The sequence below is a fragment of the Typopeltis vanoorti genome, chromosome 18 (genome assembly GCF_054136105.1).
Source record: "Typopeltis vanoorti isolate ZY-2024b chromosome 18, IOZ_Tvanoo_1.0, whole genome shotgun sequence".
NCBI lineage: Eukaryota > Metazoa > Arthropoda > Arachnida > Uropygi > Thelyphonidae > Typopeltis > Typopeltis vanoorti.
In genome coordinates, this window is record NC_143566.1 from 63,733,469 (window position 1) to 63,760,499 (window position 27,031).

Consider the following 27,031-nt stretch of genomic DNA (forward strand, 5'->3'; position numbering starts at 1 on the left):
CACGTATATACACTGGTGTCCAAAAGCTAAGGACAAACTACATTATTAACTGTATTTGAAAAAATTTTCATTACTACAGCCAAATGTGGACATAAATTTATTGCCAACATACTAATAAATTATATTACAAAAAAAATGTGTTATAAATTTCATACATATTAAATTGGAATATGTTTTTGGCAAAAGTTACAAATTTCCTAAGGACGTAGTTAAGGAATTAACATACACTGCTTATAGAAAACTATACAGAGAGACATTTCAGCCTGGAACATGTCCACCCTGAAATGCGATGCAGCTCTCACAATGTCATACCATACTTAGCACCAAGTGATTTAGGAGTTCTTCAGGTAAATTGCTCACTCCTCCTTCAGAGCAAGAATAAGGCCTTGTCTGTTTTCTAGACAGGAATTTCGAGCAGCAATGCATCTCCCTATTGTGCTCAAATGTGTGGTATGGGATTGAGATCTAGGGAGAATACTGGTCACTTGATTCGATTAATATCCTTGGTCTCCAAAACTATCTCCATTGCTCATATACAATGTCGTGTGGCACTGTTATCCATAAAAATGAATTCTTCATCTACAGCGCCACAGAACAATCAAACGTGACAGAACTTCATTGCTGTATCATTCACAGTCATAATCCTTTTTTTTTTTTTTTTTTTTTTTTTTTTTATACACCATTTGTAACTAGTGCATCCATTAAGCATAATGCCTCCCCACACCCCAGCAATGTCGTATCTATCCCTTTAGAACATTTTCACCATGGTAAGCAGTGCCACTTTCACACCAGATCAAGTGTTGTCTAGAATTGGAGGAAAGACTAAAATGGCGCTCATCTGTAAAGACTACGTTAGCCCATTGGTATCTTGTCTAATTTTTATGGATACAACCAATAAAAATGTAAATAATGAGCTGTGAATAAATGGATGCAAACTACAGGCCTGCTTGTCACAGACATCTTGCAACAGTTTGTTGGGATATCTGTGTATCTATGCTTGAGTGGAGCTGACTTGCAAGCTTGCCATGATGTGTTGATTAGATTTTGCTGTTGTAACCAAAATTCTGTCTTCATGCTCCGTAGCAGAGTGAGGGCAACCTCTTAGGAAACGGTACACATTTTCCACTGGAATGTGTTTAAGATGTTTCCTTTGCCAGTAATTTGAAATGCTATCCAGAGTCTGGATACAATGCTATGTGAGATTCCAAACTCTCTTGCAATATCAGAAATTCTGTGGCCTTCAAGCTTTCCAATAATTCTTCCCTGTGTGAAATCATCTAGATCAGTGTTTCTCAACATGTGGTCCGCAGACCACAGGTGGTCTGTGACAATGGGATAGGTGGTCTGCGAGCAAACTTAAATTAATTAAATAAATATATATTTTTAATTATCCAAACAAATTAAAATTGAATAAGTAAGTAAAAATTATTGAAATCAAATGGAGACTTAAAAAAATAACAAATAGTGTCAGAATGTTCAAAGGCAGAAGCAATAAAACTATATTGTTGTTCACTTCACCACTCTTTTATTACTCATCATTCTGGCACTACAATAATTTGTAGCAGCAGAATGACAAATAATAAGAGGGGATGAAGTGAACAACAGTATAGTTTCATTGCTTCCGCCTTCCCTTGCTGTTTTGTCAGATTTGAAGTGAACATGTGTTATCCACATTGCAACCAATTGCTTGTTGTTTATTGATTTTTATTACTGAAGGTTTTCCTCCTTCAACCAAGGCTCAGTATGCCTTCAGAAGTGCTAAATGATACTTGGACAAAGTGTCTCGTGAGTTAATCCCAGTATTTATATATTTATATATTTTTTGGAAACATTTTTTAATAATGGAAAAGTGGATTAGAACTAGGACTTTGAAAAGAAGAGCAAATGAAATAGGTGATGCTAACCCTAATTGTGATACACGTTTTGTAATGGTGAGTAAATCTAATACTATTAAATTAGAAGAAACAACCAGTTCAAAGAAAAAATACAGTAGGAAATATAATAGCTCATATTTGGAATTTGGGTTTACTTGGTGTGGAGATGAAAGTGAGCAGAAACCTCAATGTGTTTTGTGTTATGAAATGTTGTCGAATGAGTGCATGAAACCTGCAAAACTCCGACATTTAGAAACTAAACATTGTGACTTAAGTATAAAGAGCTAATAAGCTTCATTTCGGCAATGAAAACATTACTTAAATTAAGGGGATATTAAATCCCACATAGTTTTAAAACCGAATAAGAAACTCAAAGATCGGAATCAGAGAGTTTCTTGCCGAATATAGTAAACTATAAAGTATCGCCGACACTAGCGTTAGCCAATGCAAGTGATCCTAGTACGTAGTACAATACCGGGGCAACTCGTTGCAAAGGTGGGGGAAAGTTCAGATCGCTATTCTTAGGTATTTTCCCTAATGTAAAAACACATTTCCTAGGAAATGTATGCTGTTATTACATTATGGAGGGAGGTCACTACCCCGACCGGTTTCAGCCTGTTTTGAGGCTTCATCAGTGAGTAGCTAGACCTTAGGTCTAGCTACTCATGGAGGGAGGTCACTACTATGGAGGGAGGTCACTACCCAGACCGGTTTCAGCCTCAAAAACACTTACTTTTTTGAGGCTTCATCAGTGAGTAGCTAGACCTAAGGTCTAGCTACTCACTGATGAAGGTTTAGGTCTAGCTACTCACTGATGAAGCCTCAAAAAAGGCTGAAACCAGTCTGGGTAGTGACCTCCCTCCATAATGTAATAACAGCATACATTTCCTAGGAAATGTGTTTTTACATTATGGAAAATACCTAAGAATAGCGATCTGAACTTTCCCCCCCACCTTTGCAACGAGTTGCCCCAGTATTGTACTACATACTAGGATCACTTGCATTGGCTAACGCTAGTGTCGCCGATACTTTATAGTTTACTATATTCGGCAAGAAACTCTCTGATTCCGATCTTTGAGTTTCTTATTTGGTTTTAAAACTATGTGGGATTTAATATCCCCTTAATTTAAGTAAACATTGTGATGTGAAAAATAAGCAAATTGAAAAAAAAAAAAAAAGCTAATTTCAGCGAAGCTTAGCGACATTAAATCATGGGAAAGATGTAGTTTTGGCCATGGGTTCGATTAATAGCAAGGTACTGGAAGCATCTATCTCTTAAGTTTGCACATAGCGAAAACAGGGAAACCTCATTCTATCAGGGAAAATTTACTAATTCCAGCTATAAAAGATGTGGTAAAAACTATGTTTGGGAACAAGTTACTAAAAGATGTTGATTTGACTCCTCTTTCAATGACACTGCAGGTCACAGAATTAATGATATGGTAGGTGACATAGAATCTCAGTTAATCGGAAGAGTTAAGAAGAGCCCTTATTATGCGTTACATGCGTTATTATGCGAGACTAATGTTACAGATGATGATGTGCAGTTAATATGCTACACAAGATATGATAACGACATTCATGACGATATTCGGTTTTGTAGAACTTTGTCATCCCAAACAACTTGAGAAGAAATATTTCACACTCTCAATAATTACATAATACACAAAGGGATCCAGTGGGATAAATGCATGGGCTTCTGTTCGGGATGTTCTGAGTGAAATTTTTGGGTATATGCAGGGGATGGTTTTCCGCAGGACAAGGGATGTCAAGTTCGTATTCAGTATTATGATGAATGGAGTAAGATAAGAACAACGTTTTTCCATCGTCTCACAATGCACTTAGCGAATGGAACAGTTTACATGTAGCAAGTCGAATCAGAGAGTGCGTGAAGATAAAAGTTGTTGTGGGGATAACAGATGAATGGGGATAACATATAAAATATAAAAGTTGCTGTGGGTAGATGAACGGGGGATTAAAGATAAACATCGTTGTGGGCAGATGAATGAATGTATCAGTGGGATGGCGCTGCCATCACCCAGTCATTTACCCATGGTACCAACGGTGCTAAAAATGTTGTGGGGTGAGCTTAATGTGTGTGTGGGCAGATGAATGGGGATGACACATAAAATATAAACGTTGCTGTGGGCAAATGAATGGGGTTATCAGCGGTACGGCGCTGACATACCCATTCATTTGCCCACAGCAAATCGGAAACGGGTGCCTTTATTTATTTAATAAAAATTAAAACTTTGTTCAGTGATGATACACTTTTAATCGTTTACTTCCAACTTAATAAAGTTTCCATATGTATTTGTAAATGTTTATGTATATGTAATATATAAATGTATGTAAATATAATATGTATATGTTGTAAACGTATATGTAAATGTTGGTAATCCCCACACACATTTAAAAAAAAATTACATAACTTAATAGTCCGTAGAATTGAGTAAGGAATTTTACTGGTCCTTGGGCTTAGAAAGGTTCAGAAACGGTGATCTAGATGATGTCTTTGAGACATTAAAAGACATCTAGGTTTGCAAACTATTCCTTTATGAAAAGAGTTTCCTTCAAAATACATTTTGCTTAGAACCTTTTTCTTTAGTCTTTTGCCTTTAATCCTATTGAGTGCTACCAAGATACCACTTTGCATGCAATTCGAAAATTTGAATGTGTACCCACTTTCTATTCGAAATCATTAGTTATACAAATTGCCACAAGCTGATTCATCAGAATTTGCAGTTGCAATGTTTATAGTGTTTGTCCTTATGTTTTGGACACCAATGTGTGTGTGTGTATTTTTTAAAAGCTGAACAATAGTTATCCAAACAAACTTATATTATGTCTTATATTTATAACAAAAAATTTTGACGTGCAGGAAAGAAACAACTTTCATTTTTAAATTCTAAGCCTCACTGTTTTGATCCTAGCTACACGACAAAAATCCTTACTGACTGGTATAAACTAAAGATGCCAGTCAGTAATCCTTTATTCAATTTAAATATTTTACAATTAATGAATTAAAATACAATTTACAGAAGATTAGGAAGAAACATGGATTTGAAAACCAGCAATATGACATACAAATGCCTTACAATATTGTTTTGTGGAAATTTTATTGTTTAGTCAGATGTTTTTTTATTTAGAAAGAAGGAGAATCCATTCCAATAATAGGGTAATCAATCCGTCTTGTAGGATGAGTTTGTTTATTATTACAGGTTGGAAAAAATTTACATATAGTATTAACGAAATTAAAAAAGGCATAAAATTGTAAAATTTTTATTATAGTGCCATTGTAAAATCTTTATTCTCTTTATTTAATTACTTTCTTTCTACTCTTGTATCACTCTTAAATGTTAATTTCTTAATTCTTATTTTTGTAAATGCACTTGTATCTGTTCCTTTAGGAAAATCCTCTATAGTACAATCTTTCTCTCTTTTAAACCTTAATATTTCTCTTAACTTCGATATCTCTCTTGGCCGATCTTTACTTATAAGAACGATGCTAGTGGTTTGGGGAACAAAGGGAATACTAATGGTCAATGCCAATTCCTTTGTCTCCACACTGGTTCTAATTCCTTTTTCGGATTCAGGGAAAATTTATTTTTCACTGCGCCATCCCAAATCCTAGATTAACACAGAATGTAGAATCGAGGAACCAGAGCACAGTTTAGCATACAATCTTAAGTTACTATAATTTACGTTTGCAGTCGTAGCCTCTCTATAAATTAATCTCCTGCTGTGGTTCGTATTTTATGAGCAAGTGCAACAGAGAAGAAAATCAGGCAAGTCATCAGTTAAACAAAAAAAAAACCACAACATTTAATTCAATTGAAACATTATACACATTATGAATTCACTCTTATTAAGAAATCTGCAATTGCTAATGAATGAGCAATTGCAGATTGCTAATTACTCAGATTCTCTATATCTATCTTAGCATGCATGACAAAGAACTTCATTTATGATTTACAACTTATACTTGAAAGATCTCACTTATTCATCAATACTAAAGACATTTGTTAACTGAATTACTAAATTAGACTCACGTGCTCTCATATAATTTCTCTCACAAAACCCTCATGACTTATTCAATCATTAAAAGACAATTCCTAGGCTCCATGTGCTCTCGCACTAGTTCTTTCACAAAATACTCAAAATTCTCATAACTTACTCTATCATTAAAAGAAACAGTCTAAAGAGTCCTTCCTAAAATTTGCAGATATCCTTCTAATACACATTTACATATAAAAAACATAGAATGTATGTTACCAATTGCTGGTGAACTATCTGGCCACCTTACACATCTCATCTGGACAATTACTTTTGACTCCACGTTCCTTATGCTTTTTCTGAGGCATTCTTCAAGGGTTCAAGCTGCTCTTACTTAGAAAATAGGTAGACGTTGTTCACTTGTGAACTGACTCAACATCGTAACGATATTTCCACAAGCATAGGTGAATATCTTCTGCTGGGCTGGTCACTGATCGGTAAATTTTTGGGAAATCCACACCGAAGTTCCTCACTCATTGTCTTGAATCCGCAGGGAACGAGGGGACGCCATGAGGAGGCTCTACACACACATCAGCAAAACCGCAAGAAGGCTCCACACACAACAGCATAAGAGTAAGAGGGTTTTTCTGGCATTGCACAACTTTTTAAATTGTGCGCCACACGTTCACTCCACGTCATCAATTACTCCTCCTATTTCTCAGCGTCACATCGCGTCACCCAGTACTGAGCGCCACACACGGAATTCTCAGTGTACTCTTCTGAGCATATGAGTGGGGGGGGGGGACTATTTGCTTATGAAAGGGTGCACCTGTACTCTTTGTTGCAAGTGTTTCGATTCCGGCCACTTTTATTTAATCGGATTATCTCTTTCTCCCAGCAATCCGTAAGTACTTATGCTTAAGCAGTAAGTTTAAGCAATTTGGAAATCTACAATACTTTACAATATAACATATTATTATTATTACGGGTATCTCCATGGAGTCAGTAGACTCATCGTGGGAGACCCAAACTAGCAAAACAATATCTGTCATATCTCTTCTTGAATTCATTTACAGACGAAGAGCTCACAACTAAGTCAGGCAATGAATTCCACTCATTCACCACCCTCAAAGCAAAAAACCTTGTTCTGACACCTTTGTTGACCACACTCTTCTTTAATTTCCAGGGATGACCTCTTGTTCTTCCATCACTATCACACAGCTGAAACATTTCCCCTGCATCAATCTATAAAAACCTTTCAGTAATTTAAATGTTTCTATCATATCCCCTCTTCTTCGCCTATCAACCAATCTCTGCAATCCACAAGCTCTCAATCTATCAATGTAGGGAGCATTTTTTACATCACTCACCAACTTGGTCACTCTTCTCTGAACCCTCTCCACAGCCTCCTCATCTCCAAGGAATCCAGGTGACCAGACCTGAGCACAGTAATTCAAATGCGGAAGTATCAACGCTTTATAAAGGGGAATAATAACCTCTTTATCTCTGGATGTCAGTGTGTTCCTCAACAACCAAGTAATCCTATGTGCAATCTTGGACACCTTAGCAATGTGTCCTCTGAACTTCATCTCCCTATCTATCAACACCCCTAAGTCCCTAGCCTCATCAATCTCTTGGAGTACCTTTCCATCAATGTAGTACACAGCTGGTAATCTTAATCCCAAAATGCATGACTTTACACTTTTCCACATTGAACTGACATCCATTATCTTTTGCCCATTTTACCAGCTTATTTAAATCATCCTGCAAACTTTCAACATCAGCTTGATTTTTTTATTGCACTACCCAACTTTGCATCATCAGCAAACAACTGAATATCTCCCTTTGAGCCATTTCCTATATCATTTATATACAAATTAAATGAAGAATTCTCAGCTTAGTAATATTTTAGTGAAATTACAAGTGTCTAGTATATTCTGATATATCAATAATTGATTCAAAATTGCAAGCCCATGTTAAGTCTGAAGGAAACGTAATTTAATTTAATTTTAGTTCCATTCACAATTTAACAAAATAAAAAAAATTGTAACGAAATTTATTTTTAACACGTTCACTGCCAAGCTACTTCGGCATAGTCTGTTCTCATACGCCGAGCAATTTCACTTCTTCAAGGTCAGTACAGTAATCTCGTTGCCGGCGGTAAGCATCATACGAGTATACTCGTAGCTGGCTTGTGTAGCTCATATATGAACTACGAGTATACTCGTAGTGGGCAGAGAACGTGTTAAGAAAGTTTTGTATAAAATAATAATAATTATACAGAAAAACAGAATTTTTTCAAATGAACTTAGATATTCTAAATTTAGAGTTCAGAGAACTGAGACACTTTAATGTCCTTAACCAATTAATTATTTATGATTTGTTGTGACTAACAAAACTATGCATAAAAGTTTGAAAATTATATCATTATGAAATCCTTTTAATCTTCATAGTCGTCTGAATTGGTGTCCAAATCACTATCACTTCCACTTACATTGATCACCAAAGGTTCACATAATTCTTCGATAATTCCATCTCTGTCCCAATACACATTTTCCAATGAGGTCACATGAGAGCAATATTTTCACAAATCCTGAGCTGTAATACTTTTAATCACCTGTTATGAAATCTTAAAAAGTTTCAACATATCAATATCCCCAGTTATGTTGCGATGATGAATGAAATTTTTCACTTCTGCCCAAACATACTCAATAGCATTAATATCACAATGATATAGTGGTAGTCTCAAGGCTAGGAATCCATGCTCTTTGAGCATCGTGTCAAATTTAAAGTTTAGTTTTGGGCGAGTTTCTTTTGACCAAGTTGAGCAGTTCAATTTTTCACATATCAGGGGAATGAGAAATGTTATTTGCAGAAAGCCAATCCATAATGACCTGTTTACTATTAGAACAATTTGGAACTTTAATTGAATGGAGTGATATGGAGCATTATCAATTATAACAGCAGCATTTTTAGGAAGGTTTGGAATCAGTGTTTCTTCTGCCCACTTTTCGAAGATTGTAGAATTCATTTGCCCACGGTAATCTCCAGTAGATGAATTGGCTTTGTAAAGTAAGTGTGAATTCAGTAAAAAAAACCATTTCACAACCCACACACGAAATTATTATGCACTGCGAAGCATTTCCGGTTTTTAACACTCCACATTCTTCTTTAGATTCCCAACATTTTCCATAAGTTAAATAACTGTCAATCCAAGTTTCATCTAGATTAGGCTTGCCAGACATCCAGAATATATGGGACTGTATTTTAAATCAAATTTTGCTGTCCCATATTGTACTCATAGGGACAGCCTAATGTCCCATATTTTAATGAAAAGATAAAATTATAAATATTATGTTAAGCAATTATAATTTACAATATTCTTTTCGAATAATCCAAATTAAATTGATTTGTAAGCCATAACGATTCAAGGAAATTAATCGTGTTTACAGCAGCAGCAAATGGTCCCTTTCATTGGTCGGCTGCTTTTTATTTAGAATAAGTATCTTATTTATAATTCTGTACAGGTATATTGCATTTGCTTATTTTCAAGCAGTTCTTATTTGGACACTATGTGGTGCGGTATCGGACCAGTATGCGAATGTTATTTCAATAATTATTAAAAAATATTATCTGGGCTTTTTTTTTGAATGTGCGATATTTGGTTAATATATAAAATATATAATTAAAGGTAAATTAATTTTCTTTATTAATTACACAAAGGGAAATTAAATTTTGTTTCTTTCCTTAAGCACTTAACAATGACAAAACAAAAGTGCAATTTTAACAATGATTATCCAAAAGAATGGAATTTTTTTGCAAAAGGAAAACATATTGACGAAGTTGAATGCAAAATCTGTAGACGAATGCTTAGTGTTGCACATGGGGGGGGGGGGTGATTGGATATTACACAACATATTAACACTCAGAAACATAAATTGAGCATTTCGAGTTCCAGTTCCAAAAGTATTGATACTTATTTTGTAAAACCAACTCGCCAAAACTGTCCCGTATTCAAAAACTAAATATGGGACATGGGCAGTGGTGAGCTATAAGGGGCTTGCCAGAAAGAAAATTTTTTTGTGAGCCCCTTGTTCTGCTTGTTTAACAATCTTGTAGAACTAGAAAATACCACCGTGGAATGTATACATTCTACTATAACTGCTACTTTAAATTCATATGGATTTTCTGATAACTATATAAAAAATCATTTCATTGCATTTTGTTCTGATAGAGCTAGTGTAATGTTAGGAAACAAATCAGGTGTTGCAACCAAACTTCTACAGAAATTTCCCAACATTGTGATTTGGTATTGCGCTCATTGTTTACTAAGCATTAGACGATTCGATAAAAAACATTAAAGAAATAAATCATTTTGAAATATTTATGGATAAATTTGCTTTTTATCATCAATCTCCAAAAAATCAATGAGAATTAAATGCAATTGCAAAAGACTTTGGTATTGAAATATTAAAGATCTGCCGTGTGTTTTGGACCACGATAGGCAGCTTACAGTTTATGAACAGCTTTTGCTTTGTGGAGAAATTACCCAGCTTTATGCAAGCATTTTGCATCGAACGATAAATATAAGGGCTTTTTAAACCGACTTCTTAATTTGGAATTTTTAAAAGATCTAGAATTAATGATTGATATCCTACAGGAATTATCATATCTGTCAGAAGCTCTACAAAGTCACAATATAAGTATTATAAGGGCTAAGTTAGGCTTTTTTTTTTACTCGACAATGCGAGCCCTTTGTTAAAATTTCCATAGCTCACCAATGGACATGGGTTCACCCATGTCCCATATATGGTTTTCCAAAATCTGGCAACCCTAATCTAGATACACAATCGGTCTTTGCTCCTTCCTGAAATACTGCATTCTACATAAAACAACGTCACTTCGTTCCATGATAAATTTCTTTTTATTCTGTGACTTTTTGAAACAAAATCCGATTTCATGAACTATTTTCCTTAAAGTTTCTCTTTTCCAAGGAAAATTAATTTTTTTTTTTTCTTTTCACCACAGGAATCAATTTCAGAACAGTTGGCACTTTCTTTTTTGACCATGTAAAATTCGTGAATAATTCTTTTTATAACATCTACATCAAAATCATTGAAAGCTACGTTTTCAATGGCGCTTTTTAGGAGATTTAAATCTTGGCTTATCTTCTCCTTTTGATTCCCCATGAATTCTTTTAACAGTCAACTCCAATATGGCTACAGTTTCACTTGCACATTTTGTGACAGGAGAAACTGGAACAAGGAGACTGGCTTCTAACGATTCTTTTTTGCAGAATATCAGCACATTATGCAATATTCTTTTGCAAGAGCTACTGAAAGGTTTGACAGCAGAACTTATTGACTGTACTGGATCCATCATACAAATTAATAATAAAAAAATTAATGCAAAAAAGCAACAACAGAAATCAAGCTACTACAGTGACAGACAACAAAGCACGTGATTTTGCATGTTGGTGACAAATTCGTACATCCTTTATTTCTTTCTCCCTTCATCATGAATTGACTATTCTTGGCAATCTGCCAATCTCAGTTCTATGAACTGTGAACATACAATACCTCCATTTGATGGTACTGACTGGAAGGCAACCATAAGCAATTCTCCAAGCAAGATTCCTCAATTTTGGGTATCCCTGGAACTTCAGTAAGTTATGAAACAAAGTGTTGTCAGTAGCCAACTGCAGAAGTTCATGGAAAAAGAGGTAAAAGATTTCTTTAAAAAATTAATAACGGAAAACTCACGTGCAAAGATTGTTTAATAGTATAATTTTTGCCTGTGTGTCACAGGCATCTTCAGCTCAAATTAAACAATAACTGACAATTCCAAAAAGCGCCACCTAAGTAGCTGGTGTAAGATAACTAAAAAGGTCAATAAATTTCCTAAAAAAAAAAAAAAATCTATACAATAAAAAGTTAATAAAGATTAGCTGATTTGTAAAGTACTATCTCCCATAAAGGGGATAGACGTAAGCCGTCGGATCTGTTTAAGTTAGGAGAATGAAGTAAAGTTTCACATGTTTCTTTATAAAGGCGTTCCACGAGGAACCGACTTTTGTGAAGGGCTCTTGTCTTTCTCCAATGAACTCTATGTCTAGTGAAGTTGGCATGTTCTGCAAGTCCAGACTTTTCAGGTTTAAAGCATTCAATATAAGACTGGTGTTCTTCTAGCCGAATAGAGGCAGATCTTCCTGTTTGTCTGAAATAAGATAATCCATAAGAGCACGGAATCTGGTAGACACCTGGATAATTAAGATGTGAAAGCTTGTCCTTAGGAGAAGTGAGAAAGGTGGAGATTTTTCTAAACAGTCGAAAGGCAACAAAAATATTCAGTGGTTTTAAAACTTTTGCTATACGTTCACTAATGCCTTGTACATAAGAGATAGGAAAGCATGTTATTTCTTCTGTATTTGAAGAGGAAGACATATTAAAACTACTCAAAGCTCTTTTAATGAAACAATTCTTATAACCATTAGATAGAAAGGAAGAAGTTATATATTGCAGTTCTTTCTGTCTGAAGAACAAAAGGAGTGGGCCCGATGAACCAGTGTTTTAATAGTTCCTGCCTTTTGACTGGGATGGTGATGTGATTCAGCATGAATATAATGGCCTGTATGAGTCTTCTTTCTATAGACTGAGAAATGTAGGTTACCACCTGGTTGACGAAGAATTAGAAGATCTAAAAAGGCTAACTGCTTATTTGATTCTACTTCTAGGGTAAACTGGATCCTAGGATGAAGTACGTTTAACTTAGTGAGAAACTGTTGAAGTTCATCAGAAGAGCCATTCCATACAGCAAAAATGTCATCGACATATCTGAACCAATGAGTAGGTCTGGGAGAAATGTTGTCAAAGATACGTTGTTCAAAATGTTCCATAAAGAAATTGGAGATAGCAGGAGAAAGAGGATTGCCTGTTGCTGTTCCTTCAATTTGTTGATACAACTTATTTTTAAAAGAAAAATAACCAGAATGTATTACAAAATCAAATAATTTTACAATGTCTGAAGGAAATTCCTGTTGCAGTAATTCAATGCTTTCAGAAAGAGGCACATTTGTAAATAAAAAAACAACATCTAAACTTGATAAATTTGATAAAAATAATTTTTTTTTATTAAATTTACTCTCCTCTTCAACTAGAAGAACTGATACTTATATAAAAAATACTTCGGATTTCAAAAATAAAATTTCAGATCTTCATTTGGACATTTCTGATATCATGATCAGTTTAGATGTTGTTTCTTTATTTACAAATGTGCCTCTTTCTGAAAGCATTGAATTACTGCAACAGGAATTTCCTTCAGACATTGTAAAATTATTTCATTTTGTAATACATTCTGGTTATTTTTCCTTTAAAAATAAGTTGCATCAACAAATTGAAGGAACAGCAACGGGCAATCCTCTTTCTCCTGCTATCTCCAATTTCTTTATGGAACATTTTGAACAACGTATCTTTGACAACATTTCTCCCAGACCTACTCATTGGTTCAGATATGTTGATGACATTTTGCTGTATGGAATGGCTCTTCTGATGAACTTCAACAGTTTTTCACTAAGTTAAACGCACTTCATCCTAGGATCCAGTTTACCCTAGAAGTAGAATCAAATAAGCAGTTAGCCTTTTTAGATCTTCTAATTCTTCGTCAACCAGGTGGTAACCTACATTTCTCAGTCTATAGAAAGAAGGCCATTATATCCATGCTGAATCTCATCACCATCCCAGTCAAAAGGCAGGAACTATTAAGTTCCTGCCTTTTGACTGTTTAAACATCGAGGCAAGATGTTTAAGCAGTCAATTTTACTCGGGGCCAGATGAACCAGTGTTCATCGGGCCCACTCCTTTTGTTCTTCAGATGATCCTTTACAGAAAGAACCTGCAATATATAATTTCTTCCTTTCTATCTAATGGTTATAAGAATTGTTTCATTAAAAGAGCTTTGAGTAGTTTTAATATGTCTTACTCTTCAAATACAGAAGAAATAACGTGCATTCCTATCTCTTATGTACAAGGCAAGTGAACGTATAGCAAAAGTTTTAAAACCACTGAATATTTTTGTTGCCTTTCGACTGTTTAGAAAAATCTCCACCTTTCTCACTTCTCCTAAGGACAAGCTTCCACATCTTAATTATCCAGGTGTCTACCAGATTCCGTGCTCTTGTGGATTATCTTATTTGGGACAAACAGGAAGATCTGCCTCTATTTGGCTAGAAGAACACCAATCTTATATTGAATACTTTAAAACTGAAAAGTCTGGACTTGCAGAACATGCCAACTTCACTAGACATACAGTTCATTGGAGAAAGACAAGAGTCCTTCACAAAAGTCAGTTCCTCATGGAACACCTTTATAAAGAAACATGTGAAACTTTATTTCATTCTCCTAACTTAAACAGATCCGACAGCTTACATCTATCCCCTTTATGGGAGATAGTACTTTACAAATCAGCTAATCTTTCCTAACTTTTTATTGTATAGATTTTTTTTTTTTTTTTGGAAATTTATTGACCTTTTTAGTTATCTTACACCAGCTACTTAGGTGGCGCTTTTTGGAATTGTCAGTTATTGTTTAATTTGAGATTAATATGTACTGAAGATGCCTGTGACACACAGGCGAAAATTATACTATTAAATAATCTTTATACGTGAGTTTTCCGTTATTAATTTTGTAAAGAAATGTCTACTCACATTATACCTCTTTTAAAACTTAAGGTTTTCTTTATACGAAATTTCACTTTTATTAATGGAAAGAATATCAATGTCAGAATTTTGTAGCAATCTTAGAGTTAAGCAAAGAATGTCGTAGTATTCAGAAACAATCTCAGCTTTTGGACCTTTATAATCATTTACTCCAAATATCATCATCATCAAATTCCTGCCATGTACCCTCAAGGCGTGTACAGGATATGACAGTACTACATGAAAAAATTACATCATTACTAACTTCCTATCTACAATTTTCCTCCAAATCAGTCTGTTACTTGTCAAGACTACAACATTATCAGATCTTATATTTCTATCGTCTAAGGCACTTTGTACAGTATTAATCCGCCTATATCTTGGTCTTCCTCTGGGTCGTTTTCCTGCCAACCTGGCAGAGAACACTTGTTTTGCTAATCTTTCCTCTCCCATTCTATTTAAGTGACCATTCCAACTGAGATTAGCTCTGCTAATGCATTCCTGGATGCAGACAATGTCAAGTTCTTTCCTAATATCCTCATTTTTAATATGATATTGCCATTGATGCCATCTGTTCACGCCTCTAATCTTTCTCAGGACTCTCATATCTGCGGTCTCTAGTCTTTGGTCAAGTGTTTTACATCTGACCCAGCTCTCAGATCCATAAGTTAAAACTGGTTTCAACACTGTCTTGTATACAGCTAATTTAGTGTTCCGACTAATTTCTCTCTTATTCCATATGAATTTATTCAATTGACTTCCCACCATACCAGCTTTGCTGATTCTGTTGTCTATTTCTATATTTAATTTACCATCTTCAGTAAAAATCATGCCTAAGTAGCTGAAATGTTTTACTTGTTCCACAGGTTCTCCATTCACAACACAGTTGACATTTTCAATCATTCTGCCTATTTTCATTGTCTTTGCCTTTTTATTGCTGACCTTCATACCATATCTATTACAACAGCTATTCAATTTAGTCAGAGAATCTTGCAGACTTGTAGCGGATTTATTTAGAAGTATAACATCATCCGCATAAAGCAAAGAGCTGACATTAACATCTCCAATTTTGATATCAGGTTTAATACCACTTTCCTTCATAATGTGATCCATATAGATAATGAATAACAGAGGGGATAATGTACATCCTTGTCTCACACCAGATTTAACATTAAACCATCTTCCTGTACTTCCTTCAATTCTAACTGCTGACTTACAACTCAAATAAAGACTAAGTATTGCTTGATATAATGCCCCATTGACACCATATAACTGCAGCGTATTGAATAGCTTCTCTCTTGGCACCTTGTCATATGCCTTTTCCAAATCGACAAAACTTAAATACAGATCTTTGTTATATTCCCATGCTTTCTCGACTATTTGTCGTAAAGTGAAGATCTGATCCTGACAGCCTCTATTTGGCCTGAATCCAGCTTATTCTTCACCAAGCTTTTCTTCCACAATTCTTCTCAACCGTTTCTCAAGTATACTTGCATAGATCTTGCCAGAAACACTCAGTAGGGAAATACCTCTGAGTGTTCCTAAATACTTTCTGAAGTATGCAGTGCAGCCACTGTAAGACTTTTATACCACCATACTTCAGCATTTCTGGTCGAATATCATCTACTCCTGCTGCCTTTCCACATTTCAAGCCTTTGATGGCTTTTTCTACTTCAAGTATGGATATGTATTCCTGACTGCATGCCTGGTCAGTGTTTTTTATCACTGTGCTGTCATCACTGCTTGTTTCATTTAGCAGTTTTTCAAAGTAATTACTCCATACTTCAAGGATATCTTTTTCTCCTGTTTTCATTTCACCTTTATCATCTCTAATTCCTTTTACAGCACTCTTTCCTCCATTCCTAAGCTTCTTCAACAACCTCCAGAATATTTTGCCACCTTCTTGATATTTATTTTCTATATTCTTGCCAAAGTCCTCCCATGACTTTTGTTTAGCTAGTTTTACACACTGTTTAGCTTTCTTACATTTGTCTCTGTATTCTGTAAGAGTAAAAGCTGACTTATTTGCCAGGAACTTTTGATATGCTTTCTTCTTTTCCTTCACTGCCTCTTTAACTTCCTGTGTCCACCAGGGAGTTCTGATTTTTTTATCTTTGCACACAACCTCACCACATGCCTCTCTGGCAGAATCAATCAATGTTTCCTTCAGAGTTTGCCACTGAATCTCCAAGGTTTGATTCCTGTTCTCAAACTCTTTCATTTTCTTTTCAATAATATTTCTGTATTTTAGTCTACAGTTTACATCTGAGAGCTGCTCAACTTTTATTCGCTTTAAAACTTTCTTACATGTTATTCTTTTCAATATGAAATTCAATTTTATCCTGCTCAAGACTAAATAGTGATCACTTCCAATTTCAAATCCTCTGTACACTCTGGTGTCCTGCACCAGGGAGAAAACATCACTATCAACAATAACATAGTCAATGAGACTTTTCTTATTCCTAGCCTCTTCTCTCCATGTGAATTTGTGCACATTTTTATGTTGGAACATGGTGTTAGTAATAACCAGTCCATGCCCTGAGCAAAAATCCAACAGATATTTGCCATTATTATTAGCTTTGCTCTTTTCTCCAAATTTTCCCAAAATATTTTTGTATGTCTCACAATCATTTCCTACTCTACTATTTAGATCCCCAACAAGGACCAACTTTTCCTTTTTCATTGTGTCAGTTGCTTTTTCTAAAGCCTCAAAAAATTCCTCCACTTCTACCTTAGTAGAACCTTCTGTGGGACCATAGGCACAAATAAGTCTCATTGTCCAGTTCCCCATTCTCATATTTGCCCACATTACTCTACTTGAGACTGCCTGCCATTCAAGAAGATTAGCCTCGTAGTTAGTGTTGAATACAGTGGCTACTCCTTCTTTTCCTTGATTGTCATTGCCTGAATATAACATTTTGTATTTATTGCTCAGAAAGATCTCACCAGTTTTGGTCTTTTTTGTTTCAGTCACCCCTATTATGTCGATCTGGTACTTATCTAATTCCTCAGCTAGCTCCATTTCTTTGCCATTCAGGCTTCTTATGTTGATAGTACCGATCTTTAACTCTGGTGATGTTGAGTTGGGGTTTGTTTTCAGATTTGTTCCAGTAGCTGATTTTTCGCTGTTCGCCCTGGTTCCCTGGCGAAAACAACGGGGGCCTTGTTTAACCGGCAACAACCCAGCCGGCATGAAATTTTGTCATGTTGTACCATCAATTTTTTATTTTGGTTTAACCAATAAGAATACAATTTGGTCGGCTAAATCCCAAATTGCCAGCCCATCCTCGTTCATTCAGTATCAAAGTAGATACCCAACAGGGTGCACCACGAGAAGGTGAGGATTGGACATTAGGTCAGAAGCCCTGGTCGGTTCTCTGCATTCCTTTAAAGGCTATGTGGAGGTCTCCTCTCAGTTATACAGCTTTGACCCTTAAGCACCCCAGACCTTGACAATGATTCCTGATATGGTAATCGGTCGGTAATTTACAACAGCAGTCTTGAAACCACCTTTATGCAGTGGAACTATTTTCCCCTCTTTCCACCCCCTCAGGACTAACCCAGACCCGAGTATACTGATACCTCTATAGTTTTTAGGGTCATCTCTATTACCTTTTTTTTAAAGATAGGAATCACAATTGCTTTTTTCCATTCTACTGTGGGGGATACCAGTTGAATAAATTTTATTTTAAAATAAAAAGAGTCTTTATTTTAAAATTTCTTTTTTCTACTTATTTCTGCCTTTCCACTTTTCTTTGTTTGCTTCTAATGATGCTGCCACATTCTATACCACTGCATTGCTTTGCTATGAACTAGCTTCTCTCTTTATACGTGTCTTTCAACTTTTTTTTTTTGAGGAAAGTCTGTTCCTTTCCCCCATTCAATCATATTCTGTTTTACCATTTATTTGAATTTTAGCTATATATCCCATTCCAGATAACATTATTCAATTGATTCGTGTACATGTAAGCCTCGAGATTAGCACTGCAAATCTTCCACATGTCTACTAGTTGAGCATTGTCATTTAACTGTGCATATCTCACTTTTCCACTTCTGGGGTGTCTTCCTATTTTATCTATTCCATACAATACAATATATTCCCTACAATGGAATTGTATGGAATACAATATATTCCATACAATTCTTTGTATGGAATACAATATATTCCATACAATTCCATTCTCCAGGAATTGCTGCTATGATGGGCACCATATAAATAAGGCTGCAATTCCTGGAAGAATTTTCATCTAACTGTTCCACTGGATGGAGCATAAACATTTATAAATCTTATTACACATCCACAGTATTTCCACTCTATTGTCAAAATTCTCCCTTCTGCATCCCTTTGGATATTACAGAATGGCCCGAGGAGGAGGGAGATCAAGAATACAACTCCTACTCCAGAATTGCTAAATCTTCCAAAGCTCCAATAAGAAAAATGTGGATATCTATCTGTTAAAGTTTTTATATCTTTATATCTGAAGAAGTATGTTTCTTGAAAAAACAAAAACCTGATATAATGGCATAGTATGGTTTTCTATATAGCTTATTGTGAATATTTCTATATAGACATGATTAGTGAAGTGTCGGGTTACACAGTTGCTCCTTCAATCTATGAAGGAGCAACTGTGTAACCTGCTTCTTGTAAATTGTTTTCCAGTTTTTTTACAGCTGCTTTCCATTATTTCAATTTCATGGTCTCATCAAGTGGGAACCAGACCAAGAAGAGATACCAAGGTTGAAGTCATATATTATCCATATATAAATCAAAAGGTGTCGCACCTTATTATTAACATACTCTGGATTAGAGATAGACATTGAAAGTTTTTTCACTTGTTATAATTAAAGATCCAAGAAATTATATTCCTGGTTTAATCTATCCAAGTATAAGCAAACAATGTTTTGTAAGGGAAGTATCTTCATGAATGGGTAATATATGACTTCTGCATCACTTCAACCAAATTAAAAACAAATTTTTATAAATATGCAAAAACTGCTCTTCTACAAATATAACTTAGTTTAATGTGAATATCACAAATCATTACATACACTCATCTTCAGAGATAGATGTCAAATACATTTATTTACATGAGGTATCCATACATTATGTTAAAAACGAATTCAAGAAAGCAATGTAATACCAGAATGTTTTAAAGTTGCACCTTATACATTTATGCTTAAGAGATACTTGTGCCATAGCTGTAAGACTAGATTATGTACACACAAGGAAATAAAATAATAAACTTTACTTGCCAAATATTTCAACCTGAAATTTACAGGTCATCATCAGTTGGCAGGAAGATTATAGAACAAGGTAGAATATTAACAATGGATTATTTAAAATAGCAAGAGCTGCATGATGGCATAAGGGAACAAACACGATATGTGCGAGCTGTAGTAATTATATATATATATGTATTTTAAATATATAAATATATATATATATATATATATACTGATTTCTGATAAAAATGAGACTTTCCCAGATTTTTGATAAGAAGAGGTAGCCATTCCATTTCAGATTAAGATGAAGAAGCAAGTTTTCAGCGCTCTCCTTAAATAAACATTCAAACTTGAAGTGGCATTGATGGAGTAAGCATTTTCTACACTACAAGATTCTGTGGTTAATGTAAACATGCAAAACATGATATAAACATCATATGCAAGTCCAAATTTCTCAGATTTTTTATTGATAATGTAGGATTGGTTCTTGTATCTTTTTTCCCACAAAACATCAAGTTTGTTAAAAATAGGAACGATAGCAATCTCAGGGAACTTCATAGATGCCAGAAAGAGAAAAAGATAATTTATCTTTAGAAGGAAAACCATGAGGAGAGCTTGTTGAATAGAATAAATATAAACACTAAGTTATATTTCTTAAAGTTTCTCTAAATTGGTTCAGAAATGTCAAAAATATATGGAATTGGGACTCTCAATACTATTTCAGGGTTGTTGGAAGGAGGTTTCTAAGAATCAAAAAACACATTGTAAATTTCGTTTAGAGAAGCCATTGAATAATACATTGGATGATCAGAAGTTCTTGCTTGAGAGCTTGAGGGTTTGAGCATATGGAATGAGCTTGATGTAGCAGAATTTACATGATTCTGATTTTTTGGAAGGATGGCAGGCAGAAAGACAATAAACTGGCATCCCTGGATAACTTGCTCTCCTTTAAGTGAATTAACTGCCTCTGTCTATCACAAACCTACTTTCAAATGTAGCAATCTGTGAAAGAAGATTTGTGATGGACAGAGACGGTTAATTCACATAAAGAAAAGCAAGTTATCTAGGAATGCCAATTTATTGTCTTTTCTATTTCCATGGTAAAATTTATCCTGGATATAAATTATTTATTTTTGCAAAAAAAAGCTGGTAAGGTTTCTTTCTTATGGGGACAGATAGTGAAAATGTCATTGATGTAGTGCACCAAAAAGGAAGGTTGAAACTGAATGAAGGAGAAAAGGATTTCTTCCAAGTGTTCCAGATAAAAATTCATAAGAGCAGGTTAGAATGGGCCTCCCACAAAGATCTCTTCTATTTGCATGTAAAGTTTGTTCTGGCAGATGAAATAACCAGAATGGATTACAAAATCGAAAAATGTAACTATATCTGGAAGAAGCACTTATGTAAGGCAAATGGAGCAAATCTTTGAAAGGCTTGTTGGTAAATAAGAATAAAACATCAAAACTAATCATTAAATCTGTTGGTTAAATGGATAAATTTATGAAGTTTATTAGAAAATCTGGAAAGTTTCTTATGAAGGAGTGGGAATTGCCAATTTGGGAATTTAATAGTCAAAATAAAAACTTGGCTATGTAATAAGTAGGAGAATCAATGATGTTCAAAACTGGGCAGAGAGGCACACCTTCTTTATGGATCTTAGATCTCATCTATTTCGAAGAATGGATTATCCACAAACATCAGTTATTAGCTGTAGTTGACATCTCTTAAAAAGATATTATGATGATGTCAGGATTTGAGGAACACATTAATGGCCCACACAAAAAACATTTAGTTAGTCGAACAGAAAAAACAATTCGAGTCTACAGCTTTGAAATAGAAGGCATTTAATGCACTGGAATAATAATGTATATGTAAAGTAAGTTAAGGGGATAATAAATCCCTCATTATTTTAAAGCCAGATACGAAACTCGGAGATAATCCATCTCCGAGTTTCGTATCTGGCTTTAAAATAATGAGGGATTTATTATCCCCTTAACTTAATTTATGCCGCCGGAAAAATAGCCTCTTGGCTCTTTATTGTAATAATGTATATGTATCTCCTGAACATTATAAAATAACATACTAATCAGTAAGATATATTTACCTGGATTACATTTCCATCTCTGCTTTGTAATGTTCCTGTAGACCAAGAAGTTGTTTTATCTTTTATTCCAGGAATGGCAATGTTATCCATTATTCTTCTTTCTTCAGAAAGTGAATCTATTTCCACTGCAATATCATCTCTGAAAATTAAATTGTTACATTTCTGGACTGTATCATTTTTTTTTTCATATCTTATATTTCCAGATGAGGTCTTGTCATGATTATTTGGTAAACAAATTCTATTTTCTTCATTAAAATGAGTACTAGATAAACATTTTGATTTTTCAGAAGAATGAAGAGAAAACTCAATCATCCCATTATCTAAAGATAATCTTCCTGAAGAAGCTACATCCATTTGATTACTACCATTATCTTCATGATGAATATCTATAAACCTAGAAACACAATCCTTGTTAGATTGCAAAGGCCGTTCAACTTCAGAATGAATAACATTATCACTGGGATCTTTATTATTTGGAGCCATAATATTTTCATTATCTCTTACAAAATTTTCCTTATTTAATTCAGAATGAAATAGATCACTCGGTGTGTCTTCATTGAGATAATCATTATTTGTAGCTGCACATTTTTTCAGTTTCATAGTTTCTCCAGTTGCTGAGCCATTTAAGCTTTCCAACTTACCATATACCTGTTCTAAGAGATGCATGACAATCTCAAGAATTTTTTCCTGCAGAAAATAAGCATTCATTAATGAATTTCTATTTTTTTTTTCACTTCATAAGATTATATTCCTAAATCATTCTGTAAAAATTATATTGATATACATATTCCTAATAATTTTTCATAATATATTATTTATTATATTGACTAATTATTATTGTTATTATTAACAAACATCTCTGGAGTCAGGCTCATCACAGTATTGATGTAATTAACTAATAGCATGAAAACAGGATAAAATAAAATTAACATTCACACAATTCAGAGAATATGAACAAAAATATAGGTAAAGGCTTTGTAGACAGGATTAACTGCCCCATCATAACATTAATCAGGTTTCTGTGATGTCAAGTCACCTGGACATGATAAAAAATTAAGTATAGCACAGTGATGAAGACAAATTTTTATTATAATTTATTTTATTAAACATACTATAATTTTTACCATCTTCTTAACTAATTTATTTATAACTGGTAATACTATGACTAAGAAGGCTGAAATGGATAGCATCCTTCTAAATAATATGTATAAGATAATTTATTCGGGACACTAATTATCAGGAAAGGAAGGAACAGATAACAGTAACACTAAACAAGAAAATAACTTCTTAAATGAGAGCTCAGTTCAAGCAATGAAAGAAAGCTCAAAATGGAGAAATTGAAAGAATTTTTTGAGACATTAGGGAGAGCATTATCTAAAAAAAGAAAGAAAGAATGGTTGGTTTTCTTGTTGAAGACCAAAATAACAGAGGAGGAAATCGATCCCAGCAGACATATAGAAACATCTGAAGAAAAGAGCAGAGTTAATAGTATTGTCAGGTGCCTGCTATATATATGTACACACACATTCTATTCATTTCATTACTCACATATATTCCAACATAAAAATGAACAGAAATTCATGTGGAGTAAACACATACAAACACAAGAAACGTCTTGCTGATTATATTATTGTTGAGAGTGATGTCTTTAGATCGGTTTGAGACATAAGAGTACAGATATTTAAAACAGAAGCAACCACCACTTCAGCAGGATAAAAATTAATATCCCACTGAAAAATAATATATATATAATGTAAATATATAAACCATAAATAAATTATTTATAAGTACACATATTTAATTACACAAACTGCAGGAGTTTAAGGAAAAATCCTCAAAGATTGACTGGAATCTAGAGAATACAAATGACATTTACTAACTGAGGCAATGAAGCATGTGGCAAAATTTTCAGCAAAGATGAAAAAATAAAAACTCTATGATAGATATGAAAAGTCAAAAAAAGAAGGCTATAAAAATAATACAAAAGGTTTCTGGATGTCAAGTTAAGATGTTAAGCTCTTAGTGAACATATAGCTAAAACCAGTGTTGGTTTTTTTTTAGGGGGGAGGGATGACATATGGATGTGGTATTGTTTTAATTTTCAACTTTTTCTGCTAGCCAGGAATGTGTACCAGCACCTATTGTTTGACTAAAAAAAAGCACACGGGATACAGCAGTGAGAAAGCTAAGCTATGTGGAAGATTTTGGAAAGAACACAAAAGGTAAATATCATGCATATGGCATAAAAAGAATTAAAGGCCATAAAGGTGACATAAAAATTGAGACAGAGGATAAGGATATGCAGTATCTCCAAAATAATAATTTTGAATAATGATTAAATAAGATGAAAACAGAAAACAAGTAATGCAATAGTGATAGAACATATTTATGATATGATAGATTTGAACATATACAGAAAAATCAATCAGGTTATTTGTTTTTGCTTGGGCACTGATCAAGAGTTATTTAACATTAACAAGATATGAATGTAACAGCAATATTCAAAAGTCAAAAGGCCATAGGAAAATGGATGAATGAAAAGATAAAGTATGCAATTCCAGAAGAAGAAAGCACCATGGAGACAGCTGATGTTTGATTTACTTGCATATCAGCAACTCTGGCTATAATGCATCAAGATAATTATTCAAAAACTATGTAAAACAATGGTACAACTAGTTGTTATTTTCTCTATTTTATGATGTCCACTGGGATATTAATTTACGTTTCATCACCTTGTAATCCATGTAGGGGAAGTAGATCATGGTATCTTGGGGAACAAGGCTGCAGCTGATTAGATGCAGCCTGGTTTCTCTTGATTCCAACAAGGCTCTGGATCCAACACAGGTAAACATCCAGATAGAACCTCTTTATCTGACAGAGCAAATGCTGGATCTATGAGAGCAGTGACCTTCGGTAGTGTTCCAGTTTTATGTGATTCACTGCAAACTCTATTGCACATAGCTGTTTAGTTGGTACATTCTGGTGGAATCTAATTAGTTATCTTGCTGTCTGGGAAGATAGTTTGCAGACCCAATGAAGACTGATTTTGACTGATTTTGTACCTGTAGAAACAGGTACAAAATCAGATATTCAGTTCTCTGTATTTCAAAGAACTTCTGGGAGACAGAGGGAGGAGTGGAATGTTTCACTAAGTTGAACAAGAAGCTGCACATGATGAAATGTTAAATAACTGTCCGTGTGTGCCATGGTGGTGGTGGTGGTGGTGGTAGTGTATTTAGTGCCATCCATGCAGTACTAGCTACCATGATACTTAGAGTTTGCAGTAATGCCTTTATTTACAAACCAAAAAAGTACATAATAGTTCAAGAGGTATTTATAGAAATTTTTCCAATGGGCAAAAATTAATTAGCCACATGGGATTGTCTGATGAGGATTTTATTTTCATTGTATATAAGGAGAGCAACTGACATCAACGTGACAAAGACAGTTCATTTGCTTTGATGCCAACAGTTCAGTCCTCTAATAAAAGGTGATAATCAAAATACTCTAGTTGCAATTCTGATAATGGACTGGATATAGCAATCAAAGTGTACTATTTTTTACAGAAGCAGAGATTTGAGATCTATATTCAAGTCTTGATCTGATAAGTGCTCAACATAAAAAGAGTAATGAACATCTGGTATATGTCCATTATCTTCTACCAAGAGGTATAAGCTAAGGTGCAAAGGACGTTCATCTTTCTTTGGTATTCATCTTGCAAATGCAATTTATCTTGCTGGCCTGGTTGGCCGAGTGGTTAGCATATTCACTCGCCATCCAAAAGGCTGCAGGTTCGAATCCCGCTGTGGGCATGGATGTTTGTGATTGTCTGTGGAAATGCTAGTAGTGGTGGTGGGTGATAGATGGCATTGCTGTAGATGCAGTTGCTGGATTGAGTGGTGGAGACAGACCTGTAGAGTAGGTGCCCTCCCTCAATGAGTCCTTGGGGGACTCCCTGGAGGTTTCATATAATAATAATAATAAAATAACATGTATAAGTTCATCATCAATTTCTTGATATATACCCTCAAGAGAATGTTCAGGCTACTACAACAGCTCTACAAGATTAAGTTTATGTAATTATTAATCTCCTATCAACAATTTTTCTCCAAATTAGTCTATTACTTGTCAGCACTTCAATATTGTTATATCTAACATTTCATTCTTCTCAGACACTTCTCACTGAATCAATCCAACTGGACTATGGTCTTACCCTGGGTCTTTTTCCTGCAATCTTAGCATTAAACACCTAATTTGCTAACCTTTCCTCACCATTCTATTTAAGTGACCATACTACCTTAGATTAACCGCAGATTAGCATTCCTCACACATTCTTGAATGCTAACAATATCAAGTTCCTTTCTACTATCTTCGTTTTTACTATAATTCTGCCATCGATGCCATCTGTTCACTCCCCTAATTTTTCGCAGAAACCTCATATCTGTGGACTCTAGGCTTTGATCAAGTGCATTATTTTTAACCTAACTCTCAGATCCATAACTTAAAACTAGTTTGAAGATTCATGTATACTGCTAGTTTCATGCTTTGGCTAATTTCTCTCTTTTTCCATATAAATTTATTCAACTGGTTCTCCACTGCACCAGCTTTGCTTAGTCTGTTGTCTATTACCAAATTTAATCTGCATATTTACTAAAATCTGTGTCTAATTTTTGCTGAATAATTCTAAATTCTTCATCAAGAATGCAGCTGAAGTTTTCTTATTCCTGACTATTTTCATAGTTGTCTTTTTATTGCTGATTTTCATGTCGAATTTATTACACCTATTATTCAATTTAGTTAAGAATTCTTCTGGATACTTGCACTGTATGTGTTCAGGAGTACAATATCATTTGCATAAAGCAAAAAGCTAGGTTGGATATCTCTCATTCTAATATCAGGTTTAATGCCACTTTCTTTCATAATGCAATCCATATAGATAATGAATATGAGTTGAGATAATATGCATCCTTGTCTTATACCTAACTTTACATGAAACCATCTTTCTGTATTTCTTTCATTTCTAACTGCTCTTTCCTTTCATGTTACATGGTGATCAGCATTCATTTTGATAAAATTATGGAGACTACAATTGTGTTAGGAATAATTACTTTAATTTCTCAAGGTTTTGACCTTAATATGAAC

The 27,031-nt window shown here is 34.4% G+C and overlaps 1 protein-coding gene across 3 annotated transcripts in view; it reads right to left on the reverse strand.

Annotated features, from left to right (window-relative positions):
• LOC150096718 (PMS1 protein homolog 1-like) overlaps positions 1–27,031 on the reverse strand; it is a 269,065-nt gene that overhangs the window by 98,994 nt on the left and 143,040 nt on the right. For all 3 annotated transcript variants that reach the window (XM_090407892.1, XM_090407891.1, XM_090407890.1), the window contains one exon: positions 21,890–22,576. In XM_090407892.1, coding sequence (XP_090264018.1) covers positions 21,890–22,576 — 687 coding nt within the window. The remainder of the gene's footprint in view (positions 1–21,889; positions 22,577–27,031) is intronic.